This window comes from Phaethon lepturus, unplaced genomic scaffold (genome assembly GCF_000687285.1).
Source record: "Phaethon lepturus isolate BGI_N335 unplaced genomic scaffold, ASM68728v1 scaffold15744, whole genome shotgun sequence".
Taxonomy (NCBI): Eukaryota; Metazoa; Chordata; class Aves; order Phaethontiformes; family Phaethontidae; genus Phaethon; species Phaethon lepturus.
Genome location: NW_010537105.1, coordinates 49888 through 66597, shown reverse-complemented (window position 1 = coordinate 66597; position 16710 = coordinate 49888). Strand labels below are relative to the sequence as shown.

At 42.4% G+C, this 16710-nt stretch overlaps 1 protein-coding gene across 1 annotated transcript in view; it reads right to left on the bottom strand.

The window, feature by feature from the left end:
- Positions 1–1203: 1203 nt before the first annotated feature.
- Positions 1204–16710, bottom strand: part of LOC104620228 (cAMP-regulated phosphoprotein 21-like) — a gene marked incomplete at its 3' end in the record, with an annotated part of 30643 nt that continues 15136 nt past the window's right edge. Inside the window, exons 11-12 of the mRNA XM_010286383.1 lie at positions 3172–3280; positions 1204–1350 (exon numbers count right to left, since the gene is read on the bottom strand). Coding sequence (XP_010284685.1) covers positions 1204–1350; positions 3172–3280 — 256 coding nt within the window. The remainder of the gene's footprint in view (positions 1351–3171; positions 3281–16710) is intronic.

Here is a 16710-nt window from a genome sequence, read left to right as displayed (position 1 = left end):
ATACTGGGACAGTATTTACATCAGACCCACATGCAGAAAGCAAAACATAAACTGAAGGGCCTCTGCTTTTCCTGGAATTGTCTCAGTCAAGAAAGAAAAAGCCAGGCTAATAACATTTAGATGCGGCAAGCTACTTATTAAAAAGCAAGATTACTTATCATAAATGAGACAACACACACCTTAAAACTATACAATGTATTCAGCTGAAGAAAAATAACTTGGATGTGTGCAACTCCAGAACCAGAACAGAATAAAAGTAAATCTAAAATAATAATATTAGCCCTGCAACATATGAACAGCTTTAATTTAAAAGGACACTGCCAAATCGCATTTTCAGTAATAGTTTTAATTGGGTTTATTCCTATATTCCTCTAAATGGCAGAGCTCCCGCTGAGATGTGAGAGAAAACAATAAAATGTTGACTTTTTTTCTTTTCTTCCTTTTACAACCCCGTCATTAGAGTATTACAGCAAATTATGATTTTCTTCCTTTTTCAGGAACATGAGGTATTGCTCACGGATGTTTCATATTTAAATGTTTTTCTCTAGCATCATAGCTTGTTGCGCAAGTTCTGCAAGTTCTGATTTTTTTGATAAAGGCAGGAATTATACTGCCTATTTCGTTTTATTCCTTTCAGGATAAAATCATCCACAATATGACCGACTCTTTCTGACGGCAGAAATACAGTTCTTTAATCGGTCATTTCAAAATACCTGGGCAACTCCATGTTTACCCTCTGGCTTTTTTTTGTTCTTAAGCGTGTTAGTGCCAGAGCACTGGTCCAAAGAAACAAAACTACGAGGATGCTCTGCAGAAGGACGCTTACAAAATTTGATCCAGCTCGAAAGAAATATGAAATAACACAGCTATTTGAAATTATTGAGAGTGTCCATTTAAAAAAAAAAAAATCACTGCTCTTTGGTTGGCAAAAGAGAGAGGAAGAAAGAAGGAAACCTAGACCACACAAACACGAACATTCAAAGAAACGGGATAAGCACTCCTCAGACAACATGCTGGGCCTGATCGCTCCTCTACCGTTCTCCCTGCAACTCTCATCACCTCCTTCTCCAGAAGCCAACCTCCGCACCTCTCGAGCTCCTCTCGGACCCTCTGCGCCAATTGCCCTTTCCTGTCACCTCCAGATCCACTGGGCAAGTCCAGCTGCAGTGCTCGTTTCGGAGGGGGACAAGACTATCTGACTACCGGCAAAGGTATGGCACTAAAGAGGCAATTAAAACAACTACTCACATCTTGTGCAAATATTCTCTCCCTCACTCTCTGATACTCCTCTTCTCTCTCTTCAATTGATTTACTTCGTCTGTCATCTCTAAATGGAAGAATTCTGTTTTGCTGAGCAGAAAGAAAACCAGGAGGGTTATATAAGTTGAGCTGTTAAAAACTGCCATTAAGTAACTGTCATCTGAGAATAATAAATGTTCACTTAAACAAATGAAGCATGAAAACGATAGCTGTCGTTCCTTCACAAAGCGCCCCGCAAAGCGGGGCGCCCAAGGATTTCTGTACAAACATCCACCGCGGGTTTGTAGAGCGAGTGGCCAAAACAAGGCTTTCTGCATGGCTTTTGTGGAGTCACCGTCCTAAAATCGGGTGTTCTCACCCCAAGCCTAAGTGCCATTGCCCTCAGCTACTAAGATTTCTCCACTCTCCTACCGTCTGCAAGCAGCAGGAGGGCAGGCAGCACCGCGCTACCTACGAAATCGAGGAAGAAAAGAGGGAGACTAGGTGGTGAGAGCTAAGCTGCAAACCCTAGAAGAAACCCACCAAAGTCTATGTGTATGAGAAGTCCCAAAAATTCAGGATGACAGTTTTAACCATTTCCACACCATAAAGGAACCCTGGACTTCAGTTTCGCTGGGAAAAGAATGGCCATTTGTGCCTTCCGGTAAACCACAGTGCAGGAAATGGCTGTGCCGCGGAAGGGATGAGAGGAGAAGAGAACCCCCAGCAAGAAACGCTTCATTGGCCATTGGGTTTCAAGCACTGCCCCTTCTCTCCCTGCACCCCAGGCACCTGGTGAGATGGGTCATGCTGCTTTCCTTTGGCTGATGCCCATATTCATCACACCCTGAAAATGCTTGGGTTTTGCTTTCGAAGCCAACTCAGATGCAGCATAACTGGCAAGGCTGTTATATGTACAATTGAAAGTCAACGAAAAAAGGGAAAAAAAGAGAAAAAAAAAAAAAGAACGGAAAAAAAAAAATCAGTCTTTTACTGAAAACATGAAGGAGAGTGTCAATGAGAGACTCACTGGCAGGTCCCTCCACAAATATAACCTAGGCAAAGAAAGTATATGCTTTCTTCTTACCTGTGAGAACTTTCTCATACAAGCAATTCACATCAGAACCCTTTTTGAATTTTTTTGTTGTTGATTTGTTCCACATACACAACTTGCACTGGATTGAAACAGCACAATACCCGCTTTTAAAGGCAGCACAAAACACACACATTTCCCTGGCGCTCCCCTACTCATCGGGCTCACCTAAGGTAAGGCAGTGTTATGGCACAGGCAACACAGAGGGGGAACGTCTGCCACAGTACATGCACAACAAGCAAGTTACACAGACAGTAAAAGGTGGTGAGGGCATAGGAGAAGGAAGGGAACTAAAACACAAAACTGATTTTTTTTTTTGGTCAAAACTTAATTTAGGATGTTTTTTTAAAAAAAAAAATTCAACCTGGCCTCACCATCACATGTTTGTTTAGGGCATTTGTGGTTTTTTAATTTTTTTTTTTTTTTCCCCTCTTTCCTTTTTGGGCTACAGCAGTTTATCATCAGCCCATACTGAAATCCAACTCTAACTGGGTATAACAGAAGGAGAAAGCTGTAGGGAGCAGAACAACCGCTACAGGCGAGACATTGAGAAATGCGACTGACACAGCCGTCCACGCAGCCCGGCGCCGCCGGCATTCCCCCTCCCGTGGTCATGCAGCAAGTCCTGCGCCAAGCAAACCACCCATGCAACCCCACACACTGCCACGGCTGAAGCGGCCACGCCGGGGCTCAATGCGACCCGCGGTGGTACGTACGCCGGAGGAGGCGGGGAGGGGGCAGGAGGGGAGGAGAGCAACAACAAAAGAACAACAATAACATCAGTCAGCCCACCTTCAAAAACAGAACAAATTTCAGCAACTCTCGAACCGAGAACCAACCTGATTGTCTTCTTTATCAATACTAGAGTTATCTCGCTTCAAGATAAATCGCTTCTGGGATTCTTCACCTTTTTCATCTTTTAAATGTTCAGAAAACCTTTGCTCTGGTCTGCCAGCAAAGTAAAACATAGCAATAAAAAAATCTTTCTTTGGGTTTTGCTTTGATCTTTATTTCTCAGTGCTCTTTGTTTTCACAGAGGCATTCAGTGCAAAAGCAGTTAACACTCGTGGTCATGGTGAGACGCTGCCTATAGCTGTCTGAGGCTGCTGTATCGCTGCGAACTGTTATTGCTATAAATAGCTTTTGTTGTTGTTGTTGTTGTCTAGCAAGGAGCGGGAACCCAAAATCTCAGTCACTGAAATATTTAGACTCTCCTCACTGTGACTGAAGGACAGGGAAAACAAATTAACATACTGTATCTTAATTTGTTTCCTTCAGTAGCTGTGACCTCCGGCAACACTGCCGCTTGGTGAAGCCTATCCACCTCCAAGGGTAAGGCAAAAGTGACAGAAATCTTAAGGAAAAAAACAACAAGAGTTTCCTCACTCCTAATAAACAAAACTGGTAATGGGAGGGACTGGTGGTGTTTTGCTTAAACAAGATATTATCTCATCACCATTAAGTGGGGAAAATAATCCGTAACAATCATAGAGTGTCAACTAGTTCACCGATTTAAACCCATCCAGACAATTTTTTTTTTTTTAAAAGCCAAACCCCACTGGTTAAAAGCTCAACATTTTCAGGTTTGTAAGCTGGGAGGATGCTGTTCCACGTTCCCACCTTGCACGAAAAGCAGCCCCTCACATCACCTCACCTTCCACAAAAAGCAAATTTTAAGAAGCATCTCATGTCACCAAGCTGGTCCCTGCCAATGCCTCGTAGCTGTCAATAAATAACACCCCAGCCCACGCCGCTCCCAGACCCAAACCTGTAACGTTTTTAAGCCCCACCAGTTGCCGCAGGGTGACCAGCGGCCTCGAGAACGGAGCCGGGATTCATACGTGGCTGTCGCCCAACTAAGGCCCCGCCAACGCACGAGCTGGTTTTTAAAAGCAATAATAACGCCGTGCCACGCCGTGAGGTTTCTAGCGGGGAACACAAACCTGGCACTCCGCGCCGAAGGAGCCGCTAACATCGCTACTGGTAGGAGATGCTCATGTCTAGACACCCCCATGAACGAGGCACGAAGCTTCCACTGACATTAACGGATCGATTGTGAAGAAATCAAAAGGTAGAATTTACAGAAGTCAGCGACTTCGTACACAAAAGCCCTCTACAAGCTTTAAAATAAAAACCTCAGCTGCATCTTATTGCAGAATGGAAATTCAAGCCAGATGTGTAAATCAGCCACCATTTTTTTTGTTACAGCGTTCAGAGTTGCACTGAACTCATTAGCAATGGATCTCCAATCAAAATACAGCACATATTCATGCCATATAATTACAGTCCATTACAATTCATTGTCACATGCGCAGGAAACATTTATACTGAACTGTTAGAAATCCAATATTAAGAGACAGCAGCCCTCCTGACTCACTTTCTGTACGAATTTTAAGGACTCCCACTTCTGCCTACAATTTGCAGGTTTGTGACAAAGCAACAAAACGCACTGGCCCGATTCCCACAGCTTTTGAGAACTCAAGATACCGTTTTCCGTCAGCTGTAAGTGCTAGCACGAACAGATACAGTGCCCAACAGATGAAAATGAGCAGGCTGGATGGCGTAACTAGCCGTCTTTTTGGCAAGCCCAAAGGGGCATGGCTCTCTGCAGAGTCTGCTAGCCTAATGGGTCATTAGCCATGTTTGCTCATAAACAGAAAGGCTACAAAGGCCCATTAATGGATTGCCAGGTGGGTTGTTCTGCCTTTGCTCCCATTAATGAGCATGGTGCCTGCACAGCCGGAAAGGAAGACTCATTCCCTCACATAGTCTGCTTTGACAAGACCAACTGAGGAACGTTAGTTTTCTTGTTTTGCATCCTAACACGCAAAGTGAGCTTCTGCAATTGTTCTATCAAGTGTAAAATTGATAGTTGTAAACTAACTGCTGCGCACCTAATAAACTCTATACCGAGCATAATAAATAACTACGATTTTAAAATGCAGAGGGGAAAAAAGTAATAAAAAATTAGAGGGGAAAAAAAAGCTTCAAAAAGCAATTTGGGAAAACTTCTCCTCCAACTACCAACTTAGGTAAACAACAATCTGATTTTCATACTTCATAGCATTATTTTCATTTTTGAATCCCATTTTCACTTCATTTACTATTTATAAAATGTTTGCACTTGTCAGAAGAGAATAGGAGAAGTGTTAAGATCAAGCCACGAACCTGAACTAATGATCCAGTACGTGCCTGTTAATAAAACTAATCTACAGGTCCAGTAGATGATTAACCTCCACCGCTGTGAACGGAAGTTTGCCTGGGTGAACATGCAGAGCATCACGGGGCAGCGCAGCACTATGAATGCCATGAGAAGGCCCTTCCCTCCCAGTTTGTCCCTGCAACTCCAGGTCACTGTCACCAGTTAGATTGCAAACAGCACAACCAGCTCAGTTAATAAGGATGTAAAGGCTGAGGGAAGACTGTCAAGTGAGAAATAGGATACCACAGCAGCAAGTATCTCCAGGCATGCCAACACTCAGTAAGTGCTCAAATGTTCAAGGTCAGAAAAGGACATTCAGTTGAGAGAAATGGAAACTAAGAACTATTTTAAAGAAGGTATCAGAGTCCAGCAACATTTACGTATAGGGTTGTGGGTTTTTTTCCTTCAAGACTGTTTACTGCCTTTTCTTTCCTAACAACTATTGCAAAAATATATTATTATTAGGATACAGATAGCAAACAAAGTTTAAACCCAGTAAGTGGAGCCAAACGCTCTGATCATTTGGGAGGAGAAGAGGTTGACTCTGCAAAGACTTAGGTCTGGTTCTCTGATGAAAGTCAGTGCAAGTTCCACATTCACAGCTTTGAAGTCCCCTGTAACCGTATAATGCATTTGCTAAAATGAAGCAGATATGCTGTGGTTATTCTGGGGAAATCTGTTGCATTAGTTTATGAGTTTGCAGGCAAACTAACTGCTTGAAAATGGAAGAAAATAATATGCAATTTTTAGTAAGACACAGTATACTTTCAATATACTAATACAATATATAATTACAGTCATACATCAGATCCAGTCAATTCACCTCATGCAAGTCCTATATTAATAACAATTTAAGCTTTTTTAGCCCTGATGCTATCAGTATTGGAGTCTACACAACACACAAACTGTGTTCATGCACCTAAGGGAGTGAATTTATCCAGCTTATTTTCAGTACTGGCATAAATTAAGATCTTACTCTAGTCAAAGCATAGTTTACAATTACTGTCACAAACCCATGTAAACTCAGGAACTTACTCACTATCACCACACTGGTTACCTAATTTACACCTTCAGACACTAACCACATCTCAGTATAATACAAAGTGGTAAAAATGGGGCTTGCATATCCTTTTTGAAGAGACACTGAGTACTTCTAAGGACCTTCTCACTGACTCTGGTACTCCATTTAGGGATCTTCTGCAAATGAACCCAAACAAAACAACATACAATACCTATCCTATATTGGTGAGTTGACCCTGGCCACACACTACACCCATCTACATGCTAACAACCATGTGCAAGAAAACAGACAGACAAATGTATGCTTACAAAGAGTGCTGCCCGCCTGTAAGATATTCAGTATTTCATTTAGCTCCCATATCTGGAATGAGTGGATCCCTTTAGAACCTCAAATCTCACTACGCCAAAAAAGCTTAAGGAGGAAATACCAATTCCCTTTAAGTCAATAGGATTTCTGCAATTTAGGGACTGTATTGAGAAAGCCAGGAAGATGACCCAATTATACCTTAAAGACTCAGAAACCAACACACAAGGAGGGGGGATCACACAGGCTAGATAAATGTAAAGTGCTTGGGTTTTGAGGGGTTTGTTTGTTTGTTTTAATATAACCTTTTGATCATCCAACTTTTTATTGCTTGACAGTACAGGTGGAAGCAAAACATCTGTGCCCTAAAAATGCAACTTCAGCAAAACACAGTCGCATATGAACTCATTTAGTATTTCCAAAAGAAGCTGTCAGGTAGCTCAGTTATTCATCTTTCCGGCAACGTGTTTCAGAACAAGACACACAGCCCGTTTCTTCCTTCCCAGTAAGGCTTTTCATCAGGTTGCTACGAATCCGTTACAGAGAAATCGGCTCTCAGGGCACGGCAGTGCTCTTTTACTGCACATCCTTAGGCTGCTGCACAGCCCCTTTCCCACCCCCAGATCTGCCAGAAAGCCTAGGCCCTTTCAGCAGCCAAGACAGCCTCTCTTCTCCATCCTGCCCAGCAAGGTAGCACCGTTCAGGTAGCTGCCAGCAGGATAACCACAGGGAATCAACTTCGGTAGATTCCCTGCAGCACCCAAACCTTTCGCCGTGAAAAGCTTCCTGAAACTCTCTGAACATGTATGAACTTTTGCTAAGTCTGCTTGCATCACTCAAAATCTTTGGAAACCTTTTCCTAATCCCTTTTCTTTCACAGTGGAAAGAGGGAGAAGATGGATTATGAAATAACTCTTTGGTGAGTGATCAGCTTATCATAGAATCTTCGGGTTGGAAGGGACCTTTAAAGGTCATCTAGTCCAACAAACTTATCCAATTGCTAGACACAGGCATCATTAAATCTATCTAGGGTTCTTCCCTGGTTAAGAGCACTTCTGTATACTTCACTGCACCACTGGGTCCAGACTTGGGGGAGAATATTCAAGCAAAATCTCAGGGCAGTACTGCTTTCCCATTTCTAGGGGCTGTGCTCCTTCCCATGCAGCCAATGATAATTTCGACTCTTTCAGCCTCCTTTTTGTGTTGGGAGATCATTGTGACAGTCACGTCAAGATACGGGTCAAGTTTCTTATTTCTTATTGTGCCTGCAATACTCTCACTGTGAGGGTGACTGAGCACCGGCACAGGTTGCCCAGGGAGGTTGTGTAGTCTCCATCCTTGCAGACACACAAAAGCCATCCGGACACAGTCCTGAGCTAACAGCTTTAGGTGGCCCTGCTTGAGCAGGGAAGGTCGGACAAGTTGACCTCCAGAGATCCCTTCCAACCTCAACCATGCTGCCATTTTGTGAAACACTAAGTCAGGTATACAGTAACAAATCTATAGCTGAACAAAGCTCCACCACTATCCCTTTCAGATGTTTTTTGTGTCTGCCTTTTTTTTTTTTCTTCTTCTCACAAGTTGGCCCTTATCATTTACTATTCTCATTTTATAGTTGCTTAAAAGCCATCTGCAGTCCTTATTTAAGTAAGGCCCCAACAAAAGACACTTTTCTGGTCTCATTCCTTACAACAAAGCTTGTATTTTGGAAATGATAAAGCTGGAATAAGCAACAAAACATTTCTGTGTGACAGAAAGGAAAAAAAAAAAGTTAAGATTTTGATAGCAACATCCATTGTAAGATTTTTTTTTTTTCTACTATCATGATGATTTTAATGCGAGCTACTTCCACTCACTTCAACAGAGTTCCTCTCAGTTTATCTCAGTATGACAGAAAACAAGAGTTCATCCCTCAGGCATGTTTTTTACATGGACTCTTTAAGGAGAATTCCCCATTTTGTGTTCATTTAATGCTTTGGTTTAGAGTCAACCATTGTAAGTAGTAATGAAAAAAAAAAAAGCCACCCGAACTCTAAGTATCTTAACCAGGTATTCATTACTTAATCAAATTACAGATTTTAAAAACATACTGCAGAGTGGTGATAGCTATCAGGATACATGGACTAAAGAAGCCACAGGGCATCTCCTTGTATGTGCCATGTTTAGAAGCAAACTAATAGAGTTTCATAGACCTCTATTTACATGGGATATAAGAAATCAAATACTGGGGAGAAAAAATCTGCACTCATTTAAAATAAGTTAATTAGCTCTGAAATAACTGGCTAAGAAACAGGAAACACAGATACCACACCAAAAGGACAAATGGAAAGAGATAGGCGTGAGCTTTGAACGTTACGGTTCTGAAGGCTTAGTCACTGTATTAGCAGAGCACACACGCGGTCTGGGATTGTCAGGGCTGACTTATATACAGCGCACAAATCCTTATTATGAGGCATATGTTTCTGACAGCACCACAGCACACAGGCTGTTGCAAGATGCCTTTCAAAAGAAATAACCACCTCACCACGTGTGGAAAAGATGGGTTTTGCCAGTACAGCGCCTGATGTAGCCAAAAATCTAGCAAGTGCCGTAGCACATGTCACCTGCAACAGCCCCACAGGTAATAGCGAAGCAGCCGTCGGCAGGAAGGCAGCGCAGGAAAGCCAGTTCGAAAGTGGAGATTGCTGCGGCGCGCGCGCGCGTCTAGGGAAAGGAGTTTTGCACAGGCAACGCGACTTTCGTTCAACGCACGCAACGGGGGACGGCACGTTAACGCTCCTCTCCTGAACGAACGGCGGCACAGGGTGGAAGGCTGGCAGGGTAATGGGCGAGCAAGGGGCAAAACGCCGCCCCTGGGCACCTGCAGGACCATCATCTGGCAAACAAAATGAGTCACTGACAGACTGTTCTTACACAAGCGTGCCATCAGGAGAGCGACGGGACAGCGAGAGCCGGGGAGAAGCGCCGCTGCCAACAGGGTTCGGGGAAGTTGTGACGATTTAGGGCACTCCTGTGCAGGTGTTCCGATGGCCTAACGGTGTGTTCTTGTTATTTCCACTGCTCTTTAATTAAACCGACTGCTCAGTCCAACTCCACGTTGGCCTCTATTTTGAGGGCACGCTGTGACACAGTATGGTGGCCCTTCTTGCTTTGCTGGTTGTATTGAGTACATCTGCCTACTGTGCCTTCTTTTTTTAAATGCTGGAGGCTCTCCTAGGGCTCTGCGTTACCACCACAGTAAAACTACAAAAGCATTACTGTTTCTTTGCTTTACCTTGAGGGCCAAAACTCTATCTGTAGTACTAATGACTGTTTTGACCACGAAGGCATGGCAATATGTTCCGAGAGTTCGAGAATTTACAGAACTTGGAAACAAGTATCACCATTGTCAAAAGGCCCCAACTTAATGACGGAAGGCAGAATTCCAGCCCTACAGGTTAAATTATTTGATTAAATTCTCTTAGAACAACATTTTTCAAGAATGAGGGCCCGGAATTACAGCCTTCAAATAGGTATCATGTATTTAGGGGCTGATGGATTCTAAAACACAGGTTCAAAAAGTCAGAGTCAGAATTTAAATACAGATAATTGTTGAAGTACAATGCAGTTATCACAACTTAAATGACACAACCTAAAACCACTCAAGATGGCATTTCAAGCATTTGAAGGTAAATGCCTCATTAACACATTGCTGCTTTTATGGTATGAGTCACTAAGAACTTCTGTCATGATGATAAAAGCACATTGAAAGCGATTAAAAAAAAAAATCAACCTTGCACAAGACAGTTCCTTCAAGGTGCTGCCTTCTCTGTAGCACAGGGGAAAAACCCCTCAAATACCAAATGCTGCGTTTTTCCTGGTTAAAAACTGTATATTCTTTAACATTTTTTTCAGAACAGCATCTGGAGTCTAAACATGTTCTGTATTTATTACTGAACAACAAGGGTGGGAGAAGTCACAAGTTATTTTGACAGGCATTCTCCCCTCTAATTAGGGTTGCAGATAAGTCTGGCAGGATGGAAAGGAAGAGCTGGTAACGCTACGTGAAAGCTATGTCTGCCTAGCAGGAGTGAGGTTTATTCTGTCACTCTCGCCCACCCTTCAGGATGCTCGGTCCCGGTACCCCAGCCGCACAATTTCAGTGGGGCTGGCACCAGTAGCGTTTCCCATTATGAAAACGATGGTGAAGCTGAAGGCTGTGGGATGGACAGAGACAATGTACACAGAACCTCTTCCACGTCAAGTTATTCTGCCTGAGGACCAAGCAGAGGGCCAGGTCTTGAAGGGTTTTGAGAGTATACGGTATTTAAAAGACCTGATCTAGTGCTGAGGTATCATAGCACAACTCATGACCCTCACAAGCCTTCCTAAAGTTTAATTCTAGAAAGTCATCCTGTTTTAATCTATGGATGTAAAAACATAGTACCTCTTGACTCCCTGAGAGTCTGCCTGAGTGCAGGCTTCAATATCTGGCACAGTATTTTGGGGCCAGAACATAGGAATATAGCTCTGAATTCTGGGGAGAAGCCAGCAGGCCAAGGCCACGCTGAAATACCAGCTCTTCTGCTAGACGGGGCTGAAGCACAAAGCCCTCTCTCAGACAGAGAGCATTTTAGGAGCTTCAAAATGCCCCGCTGTCCTCCTGTGATCAAACTAAGATTATTTCTGTACCCGAGGGACCTGCTTCTCCTGCTCCCACTCCCCTGGATTTAAGATATTTTTGATATTCAGGACGTCTATCGAGACTGAACATTTTGCACAGCACCAAGTTATTTCCAGCTAGTAGAGGCTCATAAGTGGTAGCATAGTTTATTACAGAATTCATTAATATTTGATTTTAAGGATGTGGCATACTCCAAGTGGCTGAAAATTACAGTGTTGCATAACTGCTGCGATCTATTTAAAATTACATTTTTCTAGCTTAGAAATTCAAAGTTAACAAAGAAGAGAGAAAGAAAAAGGAAGCAAATTCAAGATTTGAAGTCTACCAGTGAAGGCAAGATGGTTCCCCAAAAGCTGATTGTCTAATGAAGAAACCATTAGTCCACTTGAAATGCCCCATGCACATAAATTAATACCATAATAGATTCTTGCGCTTACTTCTACTTCAGGTCATGAACATTTTTCCCATCTCCAGGAAGAAAGACTCACGGATCAGAGGCCATCCCATGAACGATCACTGCCCTGACGAGCAGCGCCTGTTTTTAATAACCTGTCAGAGACAACCTCATAAGGCTACCTTGGAAACAACAAACAGAAGCAATTGACTTTGCTTATAGAGACACCATTTTTTCAAAATTCACAATACTTTTTTCATTTCTGGTCATCGTATTTCCTACATTAAGCATGAGGCAAGCAACAAAAGTGTAAAAGGCAATTACTAACAACAGTCTGAACCACCTCTAAAATTCACTTGCTTGTGTGTCAGCACCTCACTTCTGAAATGATTTGAAGACGTTATTTCACCTACTGCTGATGTGCAGTTACCTCTTGAGGAAAGCACAGGGGCCACTCCAGATTCCCAGATCTGCCTCCACTCATTTAAAAAGTACAAACAACCAAAGAGCAGCTTGATTAACGGGCGCTTTCCTGCTACAGCTTGGATGAGCACGTAAAGGCACTGATTAATTACTCATGCAAGGAAGAGCTTCCCTCAACCAAATTACCTATTCGCTATTCCATAGCCCCCTCTTCCTGGGTAACCTCCCATCTCCCCACACAGAGCAGGTGATGATAACTTTCCAGGTTTATTCAAAACATGCTATTCAGTGGTGTGGTTGCAAGGATAAAAAAAAAAAAAAAAACAACAGAAAAAGAGAAATAACAGAGAGGTCCCTCTGATTAATGCTTAACTAATACTTCATTACAGTATAGAACAGCTGTAAACTACATGTCCACCTTAATTATAAACAATTTAGTTTTGATAAATTACATTAGGTGAAAATTTAATATTGGAGCTATTAGAACTGGTTCGTTAACCCTAACACCTCATTTACAAAGTAAGTCACTTCCATAGGTCCAGTGTGTGCCTTACACCGACCGAAGAATGAAGCCAGCATATGAGTCATATTCAGCTCATCCTCAAGTGTACCAAGTATTTTTTTCTTTTGTATCTTTCATGTAAAACAGGCATGTGACTAAAATGACAATGCCTGCTCTGAAAAAAGGCTGTCCTAATTCAAGTAGTATAAGATAATGAACGTTAAAAAAAAAAGACTGGGAGAAAAAAGCTCAGTCTCTACCCGATGAGCATCAAGCGGTGAAATGATGAATGTCCACAACCTCAAACAATCCACTTAGTGGAACAGTGGCAGCTTCGTGTCCAAAACAAATGCCTGCAGCATAATATTAAAATATTGCTAAAATCCCTAGCAGTTACTAAGATAAGAACACCCTGAATTACTTCTCCAATCGCCATGGGACTGGACAGACGAGACGCAATGCCTCCATGTCAGCTGCCTCTCTCGCTGCAGCGCACGGGGAGGCTCCGGCCACCGCCGGGTGCAGACGTTTCCCGAACGCTCAGCGCAAAACGTCTAATTCCCCTTAACGCTTTTCTGAAGCGTTTCTAGGGAAGTTCCCCACTCCTCCCTGGATGCGAGAGCCTTCCCCTGCTCGGACCGCAGGGATGCGCTGCCCAGCGGCTCCGGCCGCAGCAGGGAAGGCCGGGAAGGAGCTAAAGGCTGAAACCTAAGCATCACAGCAATGGCCCACTGGGACGCTGGGCTCCTGCATCCTAAACACGATTACTATTGCGCTGAAAAAAAAGCTTAAACCCAGGCTGAAATAAACAGACTATTCTTGTATGAAAAAGTCAAAATTAAAATCCATGTAAACCAACATAATTTGGTACTTAAGTGCTACCTATGTTACTATGTAGTTACATAAGCTTATAGTTATTATTAGACGTTATTGTTTTATTTATGCTCTTACTAAATTCCTAGTTGCACAGCGTATTAGTTCATCTTAAACTGGAACAAAACGTCTCGGCCAATTACAGTGTTACTTCTCAATTATACTTTTTTTTTTTCCCCCATTTTATTTACATACATCTACTATGCACCCTTACATTTCTCTACACATTTGTAACATCTGACACTGGTATACTGATTGGGCAACAGCAACTGTAAACCAGAGGGAAAGTAGAGATATTCCCCAGTTTCTGCTTATTTCTCAGTAGTCAAGGACCAACTGTTCTGTATTGAAGACAGGAAAGAGGTAACTACAGTAGGAAACAGAGGAATGGAGCAGACTCCACAGTCCCTTGACGAATAGCAATGCAAGACTCGAGGGAAAAAAAAAAAAACCCACAAATGAGAAATAATGGTGTTCACATACGTTTGCCTGCATCATACGGCTCATAAAACTGATTCTACTCTGATGAGATCACTACTCTCTGTGCCTGTATGATAATCAAGGATAGCATCAGGTGCTTAAATGCAGATGCAATACCATACAGCAAACCATTTACCAGATACCTATTCTCTATTACAGTGGGGGGGGGGAGGAGGAGGTGGGGGTGCAGAACCCAAAACTGTGCTTCAAACTCCCTGGCAAACATTGAATTGCTTTGACTGAGACTTTACAAAAAAATAAGATGTACACGTTCAGGTACGCAGTTGTAACTACTACCATATACCTAACTAAAAAAAAGAGCCGTTCACCAATTGCATGTGGAATATACCCCATCTTTTCCATCAGCAAACAACTGCTTAAAGAAATTGAAGTCATTTACACTGAGCAACCATGAATACCTTATTCAGTCAAGGGGAAGGGCATACTTTTCTGCATGCCCCAAAGGCTGTAACATTTGGCACCTCAAGGAAGTCTTCTTGGCACTTCAGCCTAGGGTAAAAAAAGATTCTAGAAACTACATGGGAATGCCATTTTACTGACATACCTGTGGGATCCTGTACCAAAGTTCAGGTTCTGTTCTTAAGGTGGTGAGACTGGCACAGCACACCTCTACTAGGATAGATGTTATCTCCAAGGAGATCAGTCAGTGTATACACAACAGAAACCTAAGGAGAACTTTTCTTCTCTGTTTGTGATTCAAAGCACCCTTACACACAGGAGACAGAACACCACAGATTGTATGTCATAACTACAAAGGTCTGGTAGGTTATTCGAAGTACCTACCATGCGGTATGTCTCCTTCTGAGTTCAGCTCTAGATTATAAGGAACCCCTGTAATAACACGTAACATCTTACATTGTCCAAAGTTTTTGCTCAAAGGCAGCAAAAAACCTTCCAACTGGGTGAATATTATATTAGCATTTACATATTAATAGAGTAAGAAGAAAACCAAATATTACAAGGATCATAAATCATGCTGCTCTTGGAAAAAAAAAAAATTAGTCATAACTGAAGATGTGAGTACTGGTATAAAGTTCGTAATAGGTATGTTACGCCCTCAGAATGTATGATAATGTCTAAATACAACCATTATATATTATAAGCACTCCACCTTCTCAATTCTGATGAGCCCTGCCACTCACACTTAAATAAAAATGTACGTGAATGAATGTGTGGGCTGCAGTACTTGTCACATGGATGATGACCTCAACCAAATGAAAACCCCCTTCATTTACCAAGCACACCAAACACACTTCCCCTGCATTTCTGCACCCATCTACAGATAAGCAAGTGAACGACTCTGACTGAACTGATGTGTAACATGAACATTTCTGCAAAAATCTCTGAAGTACTTCCAGTTGTTTGACAGGAATTATGAGGAATATACAGAATAGCAGGTGGCACATACACTTCTTTTGGCTCCAACTTGGGATGCCCTAACATATTGCCTCAATTCCAAACTTCTGTTTATATCATATTTCACTGTCTTAATTTCCCCATACATTTCAGTAGAACTTCAGAGAGATGACAGGCAGACACAGATGACAGACAAATACACATTACAATGGTGACACAAGAGCAGTTTCATACAGGACAAAGTACACTTCCCATTTTAAGTAGTATTTGAGCTCTTTGACTATAAAAACAAAACCACAAAAAACCCTCTGTCATTTTCTTGTCAACTTCTCATGTATACTGCGGAGAATAAGATTTTAAAAGTTGGACAATTTAGTTAGGCAGGACTTTGTAAGATATGAGACCATGAAAAATGGTATTTTTTTAAGTTGTTTTTAACCTAGTCTTAATTTAAAAAATTGTATGGAAAGATAATTTATTTTTAAAATCCACTATTCTGTAATGAGAGCTCGAGTACAGACACTTAACCTTATGAAGGTTAACAAACATTTGGGTAGTTGAGGTCATGCCTCTGTGTTTTACGATTTCATTTCACAAAAAAAGCTTCAAGAGCAGTATGACTTGTTCCAATAAAATTTAAAAACAGAAAAAAAAGGCACCTCAGATTGCAAAATTGCCACTATGGTCTGACCGTATTTTTAAGAGAGACTTCACTGAGAGTTCACTAAAGCTCCAGGATTGCAATCCCGGAGAGATTCAAGTCCTAGCGCATTTTTACCATCACGTTTCCCTCTCCGTAAAGCAGCAAGGTCGATCCGACAAGCCACAGCCCTCCTTCCAGCTGCAACCCCTTCAATAAGCACTTTCTCAAATTCCAAGCCCCCAAAAAGCAGGTACTTTTACAGGCACGGGTACACGGAAGCGGACACACATTGCCCTAAGATGGTCAACTGATGAAAGAGATTAAATGTCCCCATCCACCCCGTTGATTCTCTTAGTCCCCCGTTTGACAGACCCTACTCCCTACCGCGGCACCCGTACAGTAGCGTTGTGACCACATTTTCCCAACCAGCCCGTTCATCTCAAAACCACTCACTGTCCTGACACTCGTGCCTTCACGCACCTGCGAGCGGCGAGCAC